Source organism: Apus apus, chromosome 2, assembly GCF_020740795.1.
Source record: "Apus apus isolate bApuApu2 chromosome 2, bApuApu2.pri.cur, whole genome shotgun sequence".
NCBI classification, from domain to species: Eukaryota; Metazoa; Chordata; class Aves; order Apodiformes; family Apodidae; genus Apus; species Apus apus.
This window is the reverse complement of record NC_067283.1, coordinates 3,345,614-3,365,416: the sequence shown is the minus strand read 5'-3', so window position 1 is coordinate 3,365,416 and position 19,803 is coordinate 3,345,614. Positions and strand designations below refer to the sequence as shown.

The following is a 19,803-nucleotide window of genomic DNA, read 5'->3' as shown; positions in this document are numbered from 1 at the left end:
CAGGATATTTACCACCTCCAGAGGACTCACTTTTTTCCCCCTTTAATTTCTGCACTATTTTATTCCTTTTGTGCATCCATCCCCTCCTACCTGTCAGGGAGCTTTATGAAAAGGTGGTCACTTTGTTCTCTTTAAAACCTCATCTTTTAACTCCTTTGTCCTGGTGTCTGCAAAGAGGAAAGATGGCAGTGAAAGAGCTGAGGTGCTGAGACCTCTCTAATGGTCTCTCTGTGATGATTTACCATGAGGGTGACCAAGCACTGGAGCAGGTTGCTGAGATGCAGTTTCCGTCTTTGGAAGCTTCCAAGGATATGCAAAAGGCCTCTGGACATGGTCTTGAGTAACCAGCTTTAGGTGACCCTGCTTGAGCAGGTGGGTTGGACCAGATGACCTCCAGAGGTCCCTTCCAACCTCAACCGTCCACTGATTCTGTGAAAGCAGGAAGCTGAGTTCTGATAAGACCTCTTATGAGATTGTTGTTATTGTAAATGAGAGTTAGCTGTGGCTTCTTCAAATAAAACTATTTATTTGTGTATTTAAGTTGAAAACCTCATCTCATGGATATGGATCTTAGGAGTAGATGCACCAGTTTGACAGTTGCAAGCAACACTTCTGATCAAAATGAAATACAAACCCCACAAAAGACAGATAATTTCATGGCTGTTAACAGATACCACCCTACTGAGGGGACTCTGTTCACACCAGGGACTTGAACCTCCTTTTTCCACAGTGTAGAGGAGAGGCTGGAGTACAACCTGCAGGTCTTAAGTTGCTTTCCAGCTTTTACAGTGAGTCTTTTCCACTGTGCATTGCTAATTAAGTGTTACTGAGTTGTAAACCCCTGGTCTCCTTTCTCATTAGTTCTCCAGATATACAGGTTATAAAGGTTTAGCTTCAGTCTGAGAAGAAATGGCAAACTTTTGGAAACCTTATGAACTTCCATAGGCTGAAGGTGCCATTTGCAAGTCCAGAAGCTTTGTCTTTTCTGATACTGCTACTTACATTTTAAGGCTTCAATCTATTTAATGGACGCATCATTCTAGGAAGAATTTGTGTCACACAAAGTAATGAGAAACACACATTAATGGGAAATGGTTCTGGAAAACAGCATTTTAAACTTCTGGTGCTTTGAACACTTTGCCTTCTAAACTGGCAGAAGATCAGACTTTACTACCAAAGTCCTACTATTTGTGGGGAAACTGAGATCACAAGCTCTGGCTGGAGTTTCTCTGGAGGTCTGTGGCAGAGCAGGGATCTGACCTTGCAACTTAAAGCTCTCAGTTTAATTCTTCAGTCTAAAGTTTGCTGCCTGGAAACCTTGGAGGAAGAACAAAGTCTGTGAGGCACTTTTTCAAATTTAGATTCCTTTTCAGTACAGAAAGTAATCTGCTGAGTAGTAGTAATTAGAAATGTTGTTTGCTCTGAGGGGAGACATCATCCACCACTTGGGCCAAAATTGTGATGTGGTAGAATCTACATCATCTAACCTTGTCCTTTTTGCACTCCCTGGACATCTAGTGAGGAACATGAGAGTTATGAGAAAGGTTTGTTGTATCACACCATGTGTGTGAATTTGTACATCAAAAAGTGACATGAGCAGCAAAAAAAAGAGTGGTAGAAAAAACTTCTCTGTGGACTTTCCCAGAGAGTTTCCCCAAAATCAGGGACATTCTTTATTAGTGTTGTTTAATCCCAGTGATGCTGTATCATTTTTCTTCTCTCTACCTTAGTACCCACATCTTCTAAAGCATTAAGGCAACTTGTGAAAGTGTTCACAAGAGGAATTACAAAAGAATCAAACAAGTGTGAGGAATATAAACTATAGTATTACCTAGAAAGGTGGGACCAGGTGATCCTTGAGGTCCCTTCCAACTTAACATTCTTTGATTCTATGATTTTAAGTGCCTCTAAAAAGAAGAAATTGGAAATTTATGAGGAAATTAAGCTGAAAGAAATACCCCTTAGTTCACTAGGAATAAGAAGCAAAGAATGAGGAATAGGAGGCAAAGAATCTGGGCTCCCCAGTTCAAGAGGGACAGGGATACACTGGAAAGAGTCCAAGGGAGGCTACAAGCATGATGAAGGGACTGGAACATCTGTCATATGAAGAAAGGCTGAGAGACCTGGGGCTGTTTAGTCTTGAGCAGAATAGACTGACACAACCTTATTAATGTCTATAAATATCTGAAGGGTGGGTGTCAAGAATGGTCCAGTCTCTTTTCAGTGGTGCCTGTGATAGGATGACGGGAAATGGCACCAAGTGACAACACAGGAGGTTCCACCTCAACATGAGGAAAATCTTCTTTACTGTGATGGGGACAGAGCCCTGGGACAGGCTGCCCAGAGAGGCTGTGGAGTCTCCTTCTCTGGAGACTTTTAAGATGCATCTGGATGCATTCCTGTTTGATCTGCCCTGGGTGATCCTGCTCTGGCCGGGGGGTTGGACTCAATGATCTTCAGAGGTCCCTTCCAACCCCTGTGATTCTATGATTCTGTGAGTCTATGAATCAAAACCATTGTGAACACTAAAGACATCCCCAAACAAAGGGGAGGAGTCTTGAGCAGGAAATAGGAAGCAGAAAAGTTCAGATAATGGGATCCATTGTAATGAAGAAGAAATAGCAGAAATTTCATAAGACCTGACAAAAAAAGAAACGTACTGAACAGTCATGTCCTTGATTTGTTTGCACATCTCTAGTGATCCTGATATGAATCTGGGGAATAAGAAATACAAACAATGACCATGCAGGAGAAGCCTGGGGAAGAGCAACCCACCAAATTGTGCTGAATTTAACTCCTTTTGGAGAGGTTGTTAAAATGAACAAAGGCACCAGAGCCTGTATAGAGCTTAGAGCTATTGTAAAGACAAATGTCAGTGGCACGTTCTAGTGTCAAAACCATCTGTTGCAAGGATTCAAGAAGTTAATTAATCCAGGGGAGACGCTGCTGCTTATTTCAGTGCAAGACAGGTTTAGGAAGATGTTCAGGTGACTCAATCTTCAGAAATTCCTGAAGGTGATGCTTGAGTGTTTTCATGACTCATAATTCTGCAGACTTGATTTGCTCCTGTTTGCAGAAGTTCTGTTATTCCTGTGTGCAGAGAACACTGTTGTTGCAAATGTTTGCAAAGCCCTTCAGTTTCACTGATGTAATTCTTTATGTAAGGAGTGAGTTTTGACTACTGTTTGTTCAGGCTGGTTTATTGTACCAGCTTCCCAGTGGTGATGGCAGGAAGTTTTGTGTGATAAGTGACACCAAAGGAATGTCAGGGTGATGTGAATGTTTGGTAGGGACCTGTGGTTAGAGTGGGTGGGGGGCAAAATTGCAGTGTACTTTTGCATGTGTGGCTTCTTTCTGATATCTGACAAACATTTCTCTGGGCCTTCTAGACTATGAACCTTTTAGGGAAAGGCCTATCCTGGTCAGATTGTTGATCTCTCCTTCTTCTTGATTAATGTCTGCACAGCCCCTAGCCCCTGTGGGCTGGAGGTCCAGCTGGGACAGGAAAGAGAGATGTCTTACAAAGGGAGAAATTCATTATCCTGGCAAAACCCCTTACATCTCCAATAGTCCAGGAATGGCAAAGTACCAGAGAAGTCTGTGAACTCCACAGTTTTGTTGTTTTGGCTGAAGGATAGAGATGTCCTTAATAAAGAACATCTTTAATAACATCCTTAATAAAGGCTCTTTTCAGCTGGTTGAAATCCCTAAGCCCTCAACTTAAAGAGTCCAGGAAATCTACCTGCCTTTGAATATACATGTTAAAACAGGCATTACGGGTTGTCAGTATCTGGTTTTTCTCCCCTCTTTGCCAAATTTTGAAGTGTTTGGTTCTCAAACAAGAGTGCAGTAGATTTCCCAGGAATCACATTTGATCGGGCACCTTGTCAGCAAGGTCTGGGTTTTGAGGATAGCATTCAGTTCCCAGACCTCCAACTTCAGCTGCATAATGTGAAATTACCACTTTATCTATCCCTGTCTTGGCTTGTCACAAGCAGAGGGAAAGATGTAAATACTTCACTGCTCTATTTAGATTAAATATTTTTCCAGAAAGAAAGGCAATATGACAGCAGGGCTCTCAATATTGGTGAAGCCCAAACAACCAACTGTCTGTGTCCAACTGGCATGATGGTACCATAAGAAGAGATGCTTTGTGGACACCTCAGTATTAAAATGTACTTATTTTTGAGATCTTAACTTTACAACCCAAGGAATCCCTCTTACTTATGTGTTGTATGTAATACAAACAATTCATAACAGAGCAAAAGTGTGAGAATTTTAAGGGCCACAAGAAACGTGCTCTGGCCTTTGACTTAAAAGGCAGACATTTGGTTAACAGCAAGATGAATTTTTCTAATTAAATCATCCTTTTGTCTTTTCTTCCAGGGAATGTGACCAGGAATTGTACAAGCCAGGGCTGGACAGACGTGTACCCTGCGCCGTATGCCGTAGCTTGTGGGTATGACTCCAACAGCACTCCAGGGGAAGAGGTTTGTAGACCCAGATGGGTAGTCATCAAGATTCATCAGGGATCGATACCAGAATCACATGATTTTGCCATGCCCAATTTTTCCTATTCCCATGCTGATCCCTGAAGAGGGAAGGATCCTCTGGAGGATCCCTGGTCAAGTGTCTGCTCAAAGAGATGATCCCTCTTTTGATTTCCAGGGAGTTGGCAGGATATCAGCACCTGAGGAGATCAGTGTCTCTCTGATGCCCTCACATAACCTCAGGGGGTTGATTTTCCACGTTCAACTTCAAAACAAGCCTTCCACATTTACATTTATCCTTAAGTAGATACGATGATTCCAGTATTTCTAGACCAACATAAGCATCAATAGATCAAAAGGGATAAAAGGACATAACTCATTTGCTATCAGTGCTGCTCTGTTGATTTCAGTCACACAAATTTTCCTGCAACGTTACTGAATTTTTCCAAGGAAACTCTAAAGCTCTCTGTGATACCACCTGTATGTGAATTAGTGATCACTGACCTGGGCATAATTACCTTTACAGAGGATTGTCATTGCACAAGAAGGAGCTTTTTATTCGTTCGCTTCGTGCTGAGACAAGAAGGGTGAAGTCTAAAGAGGATAGCAAATGTTACAAGCAAGATTCACCTCACCTAACTAGTTCACCTCACCTAAAAGTTCAATATCAAATGTAAACTAGTCACCCATAGCTGTTCCACAGCCAGCAAGAAAAAGCTTAAGACAGAAAATAATTACATTTCACTGCAACCATGTGTTTATATGAAACCTATGTATGTCACTGTTTGTGAATGATGGGCACAGGAATCTCAGTAACACATAAATATAATGGTCTTTGTGTCTGGTCACTCAAAGAGTTAAGGGAGAACATGAACAGAACTAAGCCAGCCATGAGAGGGAAAAAGGACAGAAAATAGCAAAGGGAAAGATGCACAAAGAATTTCAGGGCTCTGCTGAAGAGACATTCAGTCTGTCTTCGATGTCAGTCACCACTTCACACCCTCAAGTGTCCCACTCCTCAGGTCCAGTTCCATGGCACCAGTTTCTCATTGCAAATGCCATTGTGACAGGTCTGTTCCAGGAAGGTCCTCCACTGAGAGCTCCAGTTTATGTTCCAGCTGCAAAGGGGATTTGGGAATTCCTGGGACACGCTTTGGTGACCCAACGGATTGCAGCATTGCCAGAGTGCTGCGTTACCAAGAGAACTCCTGTTGTGTTCTTTTAATTCTTTCTTAATTATTTTCTCTCCATTTCCGTAGTTTTGTCGTGCTGTTTAAGTCTAATTTGTGTGAAAGGAAGCTGAGGGGGGTGAACACGCAGTACTAGCCCGTGAAGAATAGATTGTTGTTGTTGTTGACCTGGCTGTCAGCTTGGGGAGGAAGAAATAAAGGGAACAGAAAACAAAAAATGAGAACAAGAGGCTGTGTGGGACATGAGGTCCTGAACAGACTGATAAACTTCCTGCATGTACTTCTAACACCTGCTGGTCTCAAGTCAGAAACAACAAGAAAAGCTTGAAAGATAAATAAGGGCTGTGTGTAAGATCTGAGTTGTGAATTCTGGCAGTCCCTGAGAAGCAGGTGATGCAGGCACCAAAGCTGGGCACTTATGATCTTTGCAGTGTTCATGATGCTTTCTCCAACCTTTTAAAAAACCCCCCATATTAGCAAATATGGGGGGTGTTGCTTTGCTGCCCCATTGTCAGACATGATGCAGTTTTATAGAATCTGTCACAGTTTTAGCCAATAACTAGGTGACAGAGATGCTCTCTGTTATTCCTCTACTGCCATCCAAGGGAAAGGTAAAAAGGAGAATAAGAGAGAGAGACTTGAAGGCTGGAAAAAACCTAGGATGGTTTTAAACTGAGAGAGAGGTGATTTAGGTTAGATCTTAGGAAGAAGTTCTTCATTATAAGGGTGGTGAGGAACTGGAATGCGTTGCCCAGGAAGGTTGTTGATGCCCCATCCCTGGAGGTTTTTAAGGCCAGGTTGGATGAGGTTTTGTGCAACCTGGTCTAGTGGTTCCCTGCTCATGGCAAGGGGGTTGGAACTTGTTGATCTTTAAGGTCCCTTCCAACCTTTATGATACTACAATAAGTTTAATGAAGTAGTAATAATGATGGTGAATTACAAATATACATATATAAATATGTAAATATGGAACCCAGTTGTTAATGACTTCCCAACCAGAAAAGTCCCACACTGAACTCAGCAGCAAATGGAGATGCCTGAGTCCAGGGTGCCAGTGACAGTCACCAACAGCCTCAGATCAACCCAGCCAGTCCTACTTGGGGAGGCAGGAGAAGGCAACCTGTCTTGATGAACAGTGCTGTTCTTCAGTGAAGAAACAAGATGCAGAAGCAACAAAAGTGAACAAAGACAAACAAAGCCCAACCCAGAGATGCCCTTAGGAGCCATTTTATACTGAGCACCATAGGCAGGAGTGCTGTGATTGGTCCATTTGGGTCACCTGGCCCACTTTCTCCTCCCCATAGGCACGGCTGCTCCCCCCAGTAACTGCTGCATCCACAGACTGGGAGTTACTGGTGGGGTCCTAGGCAGTCTCAGAGCAGTTATGACCACAGGCTGTTTCTTTCCCGGTCCTTTCAAACCAGAACAGATTCATAACTTCGTGCCTGTCTGCCTCCATCTGGCCAGAGAGGGACCACCCTAAGCGTCCCCATAGACCCCACCTGAAGGCAATGAAGAAAACAGAAACCTCCAGAGGTCAGTTCACCCCACGTTTCTCTCCAAAGGAGCCTCTTGGCACTTACTCTAGAGGGAGCCCAGGTGACTTTAGGCTCAGTGATGTCAGCTCAAAGCATGTTTGGGTGCAGGGCTACTGAAAGACTTGATAGCAGTATTTCTTTTCTTCTCTGACAAATGTAAATGTCTCATATTCTAATCTCACTTGCCAAGAGAGAAATGTGGAGGTTACTGAACAGAAATCAACAAAGTTAATTCTTAGTTCATCTTCTTTTAGCATCTACCTTAGCTATTTGTGAAGTTAAACAGAGGCTTTTAGAACTCAAAGGGAAAATGATTAAATTGCTTCATTTCACTCTGTACATTGGTCTAGGTCTGCAGCTAGAACTCAGGCACCCTGGGCATGCCTTACCTTCTCTAAATCCCTTTGTTTTCTGACAAGAATATTTTAATAATCTGAGTGCTCAGTGAAATTCCTATTCCATTAGTTATCTAGGGCTTTGTTATCTGTAAAATAGGAAGTGATTGTCATTAGCAAGTGCAACAGAGGAGTCAGAAGTCCTTATGTGCTGTTTGCAGAACAGAGATGACCCCTGATGCTACATTAAAGCTGAATGCAGAGCCATCTCTTTGTACACAAGAAGGACTGGTCATCAGAAACCATAAAAGCAGGGAATTACTTATTGCATCTTTCTGTGCATAACTGTGAATAACTCTAAGAAGCAGAAGGTCTTTACCTGTTTTCACACCAGAGAGTTTCCATCCATCATCCCACTACTGGCATCTCCTATTACATCTTTTAATTTCTTTTTCCCTATTTCTCTGCTCTCCTAAATCTAGTGTGGGACAATCTCTTCCTCAAGCTCAGTCTCACACCACAAATTCCTTCCTTCTGCTGGTCAGGTCTTTGCTGGAACACTTCTGCTCTGGTGCCATCAAGAAAGAAACCAGATAATGAAAACAGATCTTGAATCAACATGAAAGAAGTTGACTACTTTTGTTGGAAAAGTCTCAACTGCCTTTGGGACAGAGGCCTGAGCACAAACTCAAACAAAATTGGAAACAAGCCTATATATAATTAGCTTTGGGTAGGATCTGCAGGACAGTGAGGTAGAAGGGTGGAACCTTAGGTATGACCACGCCATACCACGTGACTCCATCACCATAGCAGCCTCCTGGCATCATATAGATGAGATGAGGTAGATAAATTAGCCTAAAGTCATTGCTTGAATGGTGTTTTCAGAGTTTCTGACCCAAAGCTCTTAGTGCTGTGGACGCATTGAAGTGGGGCTGTGAAGACACCACGTTTTCAGCCATCTCTCACATCTCTGGTCTCAGAAGGAATGTAGATATGACCAGTTTAACCTTTTGCACTCTCTGGAAGCTCTGTCTTAACACCCCCCCAAGCTGCCTTGTGCAAATGCTAGGGGATTACTACTCATCTCAGCCTCACTGGTTCTGTGAAGTACCTCGTACTTGTCAAGGCCTCTGAAAAGATCAGATAAAAATGTCAAACCCTTGCTGTTATTAAAGAGGGTTTTCCAAAACAAGCTCGGGTTTAGATTTGCTGGTTAAACTGCTCTTTACAATTTTAGGGGGGTTGGGTTTTTTAATAGAAAATGATGGCAAGAAAAGCAGAGGAGGGTCAGTCCAAGGGCTGGAACAATAAGATTTTCCACAAGTTGTTAGATTCTCATAAAAACTTGGATTTTTCATGGATAGAACAAATATCCAAATACCAACTGATCATTTGTCCTTTTTTTAAGCTGAAAATCAAAATATACTGATTTAGAATGTTGCTGGAGAACCTTAGGAGAGCTGGAGTTTTGTTGCCTTACTCCCCCATTTTATTTAAAACAAGATTCCCTGCTGGATTGAAGTCTTGTGGTGCTCCATGTTCAGAAGTTCCCTCTGCATACTCTCAAAGAGAAAAGCCATGAACTAATTTCTGAATCAACATATCTGTGATTTCAGTGAGAACAGTTTAAGTTTTTACTCGCCAAAACACAGAATCTAACTTCCAGGTTGCCCAGGGAAGTTATGGAATTCCCATCCCTGGAAACGTTGAAGGGCAGGTTGGATGAAGCTTGGAGCAACCTGGTCTGGTGGGAGGTGTCCCTGCCTATGGCAGGGGGGTTGGAACTAGATGATCTTTACATCTCTTCCAACCCAAACCATTCTATGATTCTATGATTCTATGATATGATTCCACAAAAGCAAACCAATTTCCAGACTAGTTCTGTCCTCAAACTTCCTTAGTGAGCCTGAGGTGAAGTTCATCACACTCACCACCTCAGAGCTGATGTGTCAGGGAGCTGTTTGGCTGAACATTAGTCATTCTTGTTCCACAGGTTTATAACCTTGTACCTGTCTCTGCAACTGTCAAATCAGACTCCATCATACATGAACTTTTCCCTTGTGTAACTGTAACCGTAACCTGGTTTTGGTGTGATCCAAGCTGTGCCACAACTGGACACGTTCTTCTGGGGGAGAATCACCTCCCTTGACCTGCTGGCCACTCTTCTTTTGATGCAGCCCAGGACATGGTTGGTTTCTGGGCAGCAAGCACGCTTTGCTGGCTCATGTTGAGCTTCTCATCCACCATCACCCCCAAGTCCTTCCCCTCTGGGCTGTCTTCAATCCATTCTCCACCCAACCTGTATTTGCACTTGGGATTGCCCCAACCAGGTGCAGAATCTTTCTGTTGGCCTTGTTGAAATTAATGCAGTTTGCATGAGGCCACTTCTGAAGCCTGTCAGGGTCCCTCTGAATGGCATCGCTCCCCTCCAACATGTTGACCTCACCACACATTTTGGTGTTGTTGTGAGATCTCACCAGGAGTACTGTGTCCAGTTCTGGAGCCCTCAGCATAAGAAGGACATGGAGCTCCTGGAGCAAAGCCAGAGGAGGCCACAAAGATGATCAAAGGGCTGCAGCAGCTCTGGTATGGAAGCAGCTGAGAGAGTTGGGGTTGTTCAGCCTAGAGAAGAGAAGGCTCTGGGGAGACCTGAAGAGGCTACAGGAAAGCTGGGGAGGGACTTTTGATAAGGACTTGTAGTGAGAGGATAAGGGGGAATGGATTAAAACTGGAAAAGGGGAGATTTAGGTTGCACATTAGAAAGAAATTCTTTAGTGTGAGGGTGATGAGACACTGGAACAGGTTGCCCAGGAAGGCTGTGGATGCCCCATCCCTGGAAGTGTTCAAGGCTGGATGGGGCTCTGAGTCTAATGGGAGGTAAAGGTGTCCCTGCCCATGCAAGTGAGTTGGATCTAGATGATGGTTAAGATCCCTTCCAACCCAAACCATTCTATGATTCTGTGATTCCTATTCACACCAGTGGTAACTGAGCCATGTACTCCAATAGATGTGATTTTATAGGGTGCAGGAATTGGTTTCCTTGTCTCACTGAGAACGTCAGTACACGTTCAGTGATGGTGTGTGTAGCAGTGCATGGTGGCAGATCTTTGAGAGTCCTGATTTGTTTCTTTCTCCCCCTCAGCAAACGGCGTTCTACGGCACGGTCAAGACCGGCTACACCATTGGACACACTTTATCACTCATAGCTCTCACAGCTGCCATGATCATTTTGTGTCTCTTCAGGTAAGACCACGGGTAGAAAAGGCCTAGGTTAGGGGATGACCCAGAGGACACAGTGGCTGTTTAAGCCCAAATAAATCAAGTGCTTTGGAGTCAGACCATGAGCTTTACAAGCGTGTGTAAAAAATTTCTGCCAAGTCTTAGTTGGACAAGGGAGGAGAGTTCCTCCATCTTTTGGTATCAGTGGGTTTTGCTGTGGGATTTGTGGCCTTTGTTTGAGAGTTATAACCCAAACCAATTATTTAAGTGGGCTTCATTTCACTAAACATAGATTGTAACGGCCATTATCCCATAATCTTATTAGAGTCCACAGAGACTTGTCAGTGGTGTATATGGATACTATAGGATTATCTCTGTCGACTTAAGAAGTTACTCAAACTGGTACAGATGAAACACACACCCCAAAACTGCCTCCCAAAGTCTATTTCAGAGTTGCTTCCTTCTATAGCCCATGAAGCTCCATGACAAGACATAGACATCCCAGAGCCATTTTAGACGTGCTGGAGCCTCTGAGATGTGCACAAGTTTAGTAAATAAAATGCAGGACCTTCAGGAAACCTAGACCCTTATGGACTGATGGGCAGATACCCTACAGCAAATCAAATGGCATTAGAGGCCTAGATTGCAGCAAATTAATATTCAGCCTCTCTTGTTTATAATTTAGACATTAGGAGGAAATTCTTTAGTGTGAGGGTGGTGAGACCCTGGCCTAGGTTGCCCAGGGAAGCTGTGGAAGCCCCATCCCTGGAACTGTTCAAAACCAGGCTCGATGGGGCTTGGACCAACCTGGTCTGGTGGGAGGTGTCCCTGCCCATGCAGGGGGTTGCAACTAGATGATCTTTAAGCTCCCTTCCAACCCAAATTCTATCATTCTATGTTTCTATGATAGTAGATTCAGTCACCTACATTTGGATCCCTCCAATGAAGAAGTCTTCATATAAGGCAATCTGCAATTATAATGTTGTTCACATATATGGAGAAGAGCAAAAAGCAGATGTCCATGAGATGGAAGAACCTTCTAGATGTGATTCCATCTCCTCATGCTAGTCACCAGTGACTTCCCTGAAATGCATTAATGATTTTCCAGCTTCTGACAGTCTGGTCCAGACTTGACCCCCAAAGAAAGCTGTAGCAAACAGCACAAGTTCTAGGGTAACTCTCACACTTATACCCAGGCTGGTCTCATCCTTCAATATCTTTACACTTAGCACACACACTCCCTTCACTTCTCTTACTAGGGAGGAATGAATTAGACACCTGTGCAAATTATCTCATCTCAGCAAGGTGCCAGCCAAGCTGGTGAAAGTGTTGGGGTTCATGCTCTTCATTTGTGGGAAACAGCATAATTTGACTTGCTTTCACCTGCACAGAAGACTCAACTCAGTCACATTATCTTGCCGTGGTCAGAGATTAAGAGCATAAGCTCTGCCCAATGCACAGTGACTCATTAAGAGGTGGTAATTTGATTATGCTGCTGAGTGAGGTCTGGTGTGGTTCTGGTGACTGTACCAAGTATCCATTTCCAGAGGATTAGGCCCTTCAATTTAGCTGATGTAAAGTCTTGTTTGAAAATACAACCTAGTTGATCAAAATTCACCTTCAAAACTTGAATGGGCAAGGAACAGACAAACCCTGCTGATGTTCTCAATATCACTAATAAGTAGTCATTTTGAAGTGAAAATGCAGTTCCTATTGCTCCAGAAAGCCCGTAATATGTGTTAATTTTGGCAGCAGCTGCTAAGAATTTACTTCTCTTTCTGAAGAAACATTTCACTTGGAAAAGAACGATTGCAGAACAAACATTCTGCACAAGACAGACCTTTATCATGAGCACAGTTTGCTCAGTCAAAAGCATTTCTTTTCCAGTGGAGAGCAATGTGATGGACCTGTTTTCTGTCATTCTGTGCTTTGACCTTTTTTTCTGAGAACTGCTGGAAAAGCAGCAGCACTGCTGCAGATCTATGGATTGCCACATGTTTTGTGGATTTAAAAAGGCTTAAGTGGATTTGGGGTGATTTCCATCAGAACCGTCTGATGGTCTGTCTCAATGTTTGCAATGTTTAATTGTAAGTCTGTATTTTGGCAGGAGAAACATGCAAATTGATGAATAATGCTTTTGAGAAGCCTTGCTCTTCTGAAATGGTGTTTCATCTCTTCCCAACAGAAAACTGCACTGTACCCGAAACTATATTCATATGCACCTCTTCATGTCCTTCATCATGAGGGCCATTGCTGTCTTCATAAAAGATGTCATCCTCTTTGAAAGTGGAGAATCTGAACACTGCTTTGTGAGTTCAGTAAGTAGTCATGTGCCAGCAAATTTCCACCTTTATTCTGTTGCCCCTCTTAAGCAATGCACCAAAAATTACCCTGCAAATGCACATCAGATGTTTCTTTGGGAGGGTTTGCATTGTTTTCTCATTTGAAAGAAACAAAAAGGTGATTATTGCAGGTTAGTTTGGATGGAAAATGCATAAAATAAATAAGCATGGTCCAAAGTTTATAGGTGTCTGGTCCTTTCTGAGGACCACACCTGGGGATCTATGAGATTTTGAGGCTCCTGTTGGTTCTGTGTCCATCTCTCAGTCCTGGTACTTATGGGGTAAGTACCTACCCATGAGCTATGTGTGCAAAGTGCAGCCATAGTCAGCTGAGCTCTAATTAATATACTCACTGGGGTCTGGAAAGCTGTTCACCTCTCTTTGTAGAGGACACCTGCATTTGGATGGGTCTCTGGGCTCCACTGGTCACAACAACCACATCTCTGCAGGAGTTTAAGCAGGAACTCTACGTGCAGACATCATTGTCTGTTTTTCCTCTGAATCTGCATCCCACCCTAGCCCTCTGCAACTGTGAAATTTCCCCACTAGGATGATAAATGAGGGGAATAAAGGAGTAGGGATTTTTTTTTTTTTTTCACTCTCAAACTCAGTGTTATCAGCTGGAGCAAGCATTAAGGAGGGAGAGGAGCTGTTTATCTGAAGGCCATATTGACGTAAGAGGACACTAGTCATGAATAAATTTAGGCAGGAAATTGAAGTCTCCAAAATAAAGAGATGTGATCAGAAGCCAGCCAAAAAACTTGAGAAAAGGAACCCTCATAATAAATTCTTAATGTTAGATGAGCTGCTTGCTGGTAGTAGCAGGAGACTGGGCACAAGAGTTCTGCAGATCCCTTCTGGATCTGTTTCTTTTTTATATCATGCAGCACCAGAACAAGATCCTATTTTCCATCCACCCTGTTTCTTCCTTGCTTTCTGGCTTTACTGCATCCTTACCCTGAGTCCTGCCCCTGCTGTTATAATGACCTTTCTGCTTGAGCACCTCTCAGCTGGTATCAAAGACCAGCCTGCTTCCCATCTTTTCCCCAGGAACTTCTCTACAGCACGATGCATTCCCGTTGCAGTGACACGCTGGTGTTTTTTTCCTCTCGGTGGTTGACTGGGATCTGTATTTTTTAGCAGTGGGGTTTAATTGTGAAGGTCTATGAATGGTTACAATGACATATAAAATGAAATCAACAATTGCCTGGTGTCTGCTGCCACAGATAACTGCCAACACTAACTGGCAGAGCAGCCAAGAACCCAGTGAGCCATGGAGTTCGGACCAACCTCTCACCTCTGTGGGAGTTTGCAGTGGGTCGTGACTGAGGCAGGACTGCAGGAAGCTGTATGAGAAGTGTTTGCTCCAGCCAGCCATGCAGGAACACTTCTTTGTATGAATACAGGACTTTGTCCTGCAGAATCCACAGCTTCTGGAAGCCAGAGTGCTTTCAGGCAGACCCAGGGCTGCCACTATTGTGCGCGTTTCTCCCTGACGGAGGATTTTCATGTTAAATGCCAACTCAGGGTGAATGGCTGAATGATGCACAAGGGTTATAAAAATATGTGGAATAAATCTGCCTTGCAAAATCTGCACCTGTCTTCACCCAACATGTTGTGCAACCTTTTAGGCCACAGGGAAAAATATACCTACATGAAATGCAGTCAAAATGTCTCTCCTAATATTCATCTCTTTGCAGAAAGAGTTGTAAAATCCATTGTGTTTGTGTGGGTTTGGTTGAATTAGGTCAAATAATTGGTTTATTTCTGCATTAAACTTGCAGGATAATGTTTTGACTTGGGAGGCCCAGGTATGAGTTCATATACCCAGGGCCTGATACACAATTTACTGAAGGTTTAGTGTCTAATGGCTAGATATGGCCTTGAGCTCCTTCAGTCTGAGGAGAGATTTGAACAAACAGTTCAATTTACAGAGTGCTCTGACCACTGTGCTTTTTAGAAGAGGGCAAAACCAAAGCTCTAACAGGGTTTTATTAGAAGAGAAAGTGCTGTGCTTAGTTCCTTTAAAGAAAAAAGGATAAAGGCACCCCCTTGTTCCAGAAAAGATTCAAGGCTGTAAAATCCAGAGGAACAGAGACTTCTCCCAGCATTTCAGATGAAAGAAGCAAATTGCTAAATTTGGCATGACCTGTTGCTGGAAGAAGACTTAAATTATATTTTATTTACCAGCCACACAAAAGTATTTTAAGGTCTCCAACAACAAACCTGTCAATGCCTCTATTCTTTCCCCCTGCTTTTTTTCCATTGTTTTTTACTTCTTGTATCATTTATAGGAGCTTTCTGTAGGGTTTGGTTTTCTTATTTCTTTCCCCTCTGACATTTGTTTTGCTGTAAAACTTAGATTGTAGCAGTGATCTGCAAATACAGAGTTATCAACAGATGTGGGGATAATATTCCACAGAAATTGTTTGGCAGATGCAAATCTCTTTATTTAACCTGATGGTAAAAATGTAGACCAAGGAGATGGGTGTGCCAAGTTTGTGTTCTGACAGGAACATCATAGAGATGTTCAGCAGAATCCTAAGTTGAAATTAAATGCCTTCAAAAAGCTCAGGAACAGCAACTGAAGCCAGTCCATTGCAACATCCATCTCTTGAAGCCAACAGGGACTATTTGGCTGGGTTTCACAGGAGTTTGTGGGCAGGGTGAGGTGGTTCAGGTCAGCCACGAGTAAATGAGCATGGTGAGAAAGTTCCATTTCACATAAGCAGTGACTTTTCCTTTACTCCTTTTGCTGCTCCTTGAGGTGAAAACCAAATGTGACTGCTACCTATTCAGTGGGAAGAGCAAGAGTCTCCTTCAGACTACACAGCTGGGCAAAACCAGGTGGATCTCATTTCACATTGGGCTTCATTTCCATGGCAAGAGAGATTGTAAAGCACTTCCTTATCTCAGGCAACACCTTTGTGCTTGGATGGTCCCATTGAAATCATTGGATAAGGTGCAGTTATCATAGAATCATAGAATGGTTTGGGTTGGAAGGGATCTTAAAGATCATCTAGATCCAACCCCCCTGCATGGGCAGGGACACCTCCCAGCAGCCCAGGCTGCTCCAAGCCCCATCCCAACCTGCCCTTCAACACTGCCAGGGATGGGGCAGCCACAGCTTCTCTGGGCAACCTGGGCCAGGGTCTCACCACCCTCACAGCACAGAATCTCTCTTTAGTTTCTGCCTTGTGGTTGCTTTATCTGAAGCTGAAGCTGTGCTCGCAAGTACCATTACTCTGCGAACGATGAGCACGGAATTGGGACAGTTTCCCCATTTACCAAGATAATTCTATTTTTACACCTCAGCTGAACTCTGAGTCATCAGGCGCAGAGGCCAGACCAGATAAAGCTAATCACCATCTTAGAAATACTCACAAGGCTGCCTCAAAAAAAAAATTGAATGAGTACTCCCAAGAGACAAAATAGAAAGGGTTGGTCCCTCAAAGGCTGAGTTACATAACCCCTGTTAAAAGCAGTGGAAGAGAAATGCTTGAATGATCTTGAGGGTCACAGCCAGGGGGCAAAGACCTGCTGCTGACGTGGGGGAAAGCAGACGTAAGAGTTGCCAACTGAATTCAGCAGATACGGGTGCGTGTGGGCGAGCCTGCATGGGAAGTGGGCAAGGCCTGAAGTGCAGTCATAGAATCACAGAATGGTTTGGGTCAGAAGGGACCTTAAAGGTCATCTAGTCACAACCCCCCTGCATGGGCAGGGACACCTCCCACCAGCCCAGGCTGCTCCAAGCCCCATCCAACCTGCCCTTCAGCACTGCCAGGGATGGGGCAGCCACAGCTTCTTTGGGCAACCTGTTCCAGTGTCTCACCACCCTCACACTAAAGAATTTCTCACTCTATCTAGGTTCAGTAGTGGCCCAACCTTGGTGCAAATGGAAGCGCTGGCACAGGAAGGAAGAGGAGATTACGCCAAATAGCTTGTTTCTAATGTCTCCATCTTTTTCTTTTGGATCATTTTGATTGGAAAAAAACCTTTAAGATCAAGTCCAACCATTAACCTAGCACACTGCCAAGGCCACCATTAAGCCATGTCCTAAGTTCCATATCTACACATCTTTTAAATGCCTGCAGGGAGCAGGCAAGACTTGGCTTGCTGAGGAAGTGCATCTGTGTGCATGTGGATGGCTGCACAGCACAGCTCCTCAGTCTAGAAATAACATTTCTGCTTTATGAAAGTGGTAGCAAATCAACAAGCTCAGACACAAATCCAGGTTATAATGGCTTAATAAATTGCCCAGTGACAGCTGACATGGAGTAAGTATTCCAATGTGTGCTCTTAGGCAATGATGGACGCATGAAAATGTAATGTGTTGTGACCTAGAGTAAAGCAGGTTAAGATAAATGGGATTCATTTCCTATTGCCAAGGCTTAAGAGCACTCTTGTGTAGTGTTTCTGGAGCACCATTGGTGCAGAGCAGCATGTAAACACGGACAGTGAGTGTTTGAAGCCTCTTATCCTTGTGCCTGAGATAGATGGTGCCTGTGCAATCGATTACGTTGCTCTGTCTCCATTGACTTACAGTTGAAGCCATCAAGGGCAGCAGGAGCTGAAGGGTCCATCATCAAGGCATGAGATTATTATTCCTGTGAAGGTCTTTGTTTTAATTCCTGATAGATGAGAAATTACTTCAACAGAGGCTTTGAACTCCACACCTCAGGTCCTCACAAACTGAAGGCTACGTGCCTCACTCAGAAGCCACTTTCTTTCTATCATTTTAAGAATTTCCTCAGTCTAATTTCTTTATTGACAGATAAAGTCCTCAACACCCAAAATTTTGGGTCATCTTCCAGGAAAATTTGCAGAGCCACACACTAGTGTAGCAATTTATAATTTAAAATTACTTGCTTGTCAGATTTCATGATAGAGAAGAAAGGAATATCTCCATGCAACTGGCACAGAATTTAATGGACAATGCAGAGCTATGGACTGTGCTTTACAATATTTAGGTTATAAAATGATTGGGAGTTTGTCAGTTGAATGATTTCCAGTGCCAGCATGTGAGATGGGGAATTAATCATGCTGTCTAATCTTACAAGCAGAACAATGATTTGGTCATTTTGTCCTCATTACAGATTGGACATACCTTGGCTGAGGTGGACATCTTACCAGAAGAGCCAGAATGGGATTCAATCTGATTTAGGCACATGGGGTGGGAATCACCTCAAGTTTGAGACTCCTGAACTTAGTTTTGATTGTGAGATGAGTGTCAAAAATAGCACTATAGTTATGGAAATGTAGGGTTAGGGTAGTCTACGTGCCTGAAGGCCCTAGTTTCAGGATCTCCAAAGCAGGTGGCACTTGCTCAGTGCTACTTTATCTTCCAGGTGTGCCTGAGCAACAGGATCATGAGTGAGATCTAAAAAAGCTTTTAAATAGGATCAAGGAGGCCTCCTCGACCAGGCTGAGGAGAAGAGCAGCTATTGCTGTGGATGAATCCAGCACGAGTCACTCAGACACTATCCCTTCAGATAGGTCATGTCTTGTGGGCATCATAAAAGGAAAGAGGTGGATAAATCTGTCACTGAGAAAATGAGTTTTCATCTGTATTCTGTTGAAGAGGCCTGCAGAAATCTCTGTGTAAATCTCTTGTGGTGGTAGCCCAGGTAAAAGGATCTAAGTGCTGAAAAGGGGATTTTAAGGCCTCCACGTTTCATGATTGATTGAGGTGAATCTGAGCCCACGTTTTTGCCTAAGGCACTGGAGCCTGAACTTCATAAATAATGCCAGGAGCTGCACTATTGCCCAGGATTGCATATGATGTCTTAAAAACAACTCTAAGCTGACTGAAATATGTCTTTGTGCCTTGTCACAAACCTGCCACGCTGCAGGAAGCCGCAGAGTTTGAGGGTACAAGGGAGGAACACGGGATCACATCCATGTACGGGAGAGGGACAGGTCAGGTCTTGTGATGGGGATTCCCATGGCTGGGGTGAGGAGACTCAGGCAGACTGTTTGCATCCCAATTTAATCCCAGGTGCCCCTTTATCCTTCTTTGAGCTAAATTCTTCTTTAACCCAAGTCCTAAGCCTGTAACACACCAAACCCCCATTGAAGAAGACAAGGGAGACTGGTGTTAGTGCAGTGATGCTCCGTGAGGCACCACAGTGTTTCTGTGGAGTTAATTGACCTTTTTTTGTAGGCTTTTGCTGTATTAACAGGAGGCTAATGAATGCATGTGTCTTGCTTGGGTGTGTGTACCGCCCTCAAAACCTCAGACCAGCTCCTGTCCAACTAAGCTGTTTACCTTGAGCTGGAATAATTCAGCAACTGGTCAGGACTGACAGTCCTGAGGAGCTCTTAATGAGCAAGGATACTTGGAGTAGAGTCATCATCACTGAGGAGTGTGACGTGTGCATTTAATGCAATGACAAGTTCAGCTCTGGGTTAATTATTTCCTCCACCATCTGAACTTCATTTTTCTGGGTGGCTCAGATGGTCATTGCATCAGTTTTAGGAGAAAGATGGTTTTCTCAGGGCTAACAATATTTGAAAATGTGAAGTGCTGCTAGGCACAGGGAAGAAACCTGGTTGGGCTATTGCTCAGTCTTGTTTTTCCCATTCTTATGTCCCTTCTCTTCGCCACTTTCTCAGAAAACTGGTTGCATTTTGAGTGCATTCTTGCTATGATCTGACAGAGAGGGCTGTGTTTTTCCCTGGCTGGAGAC

General features: G+C 43.6%; 1 protein-coding gene across 1 annotated transcript in view; it reads left to right on the top strand.

Moving 5' to 3' along the window:
* Nucleotides 1-19,803, top strand: part of VIPR1 (vasoactive intestinal peptide receptor 1) — a 115,399-nt gene that overhangs the window by 68,996 nt on the left and 26,600 nt on the right. The window contains exons 4-6 of the mRNA XM_051612344.1: nucleotides 4,387-4,490; nucleotides 10,696-10,796; nucleotides 12,958-13,090. Of these exons, the coding sequence (XP_051468304.1) occupies nucleotides 4,387-4,490; nucleotides 10,696-10,796; nucleotides 12,958-13,090 (338 nt within the window). The remainder of the gene's footprint in view (nucleotides 1-4,386; nucleotides 4,491-10,695; nucleotides 10,797-12,957; nucleotides 13,091-19,803) is intronic.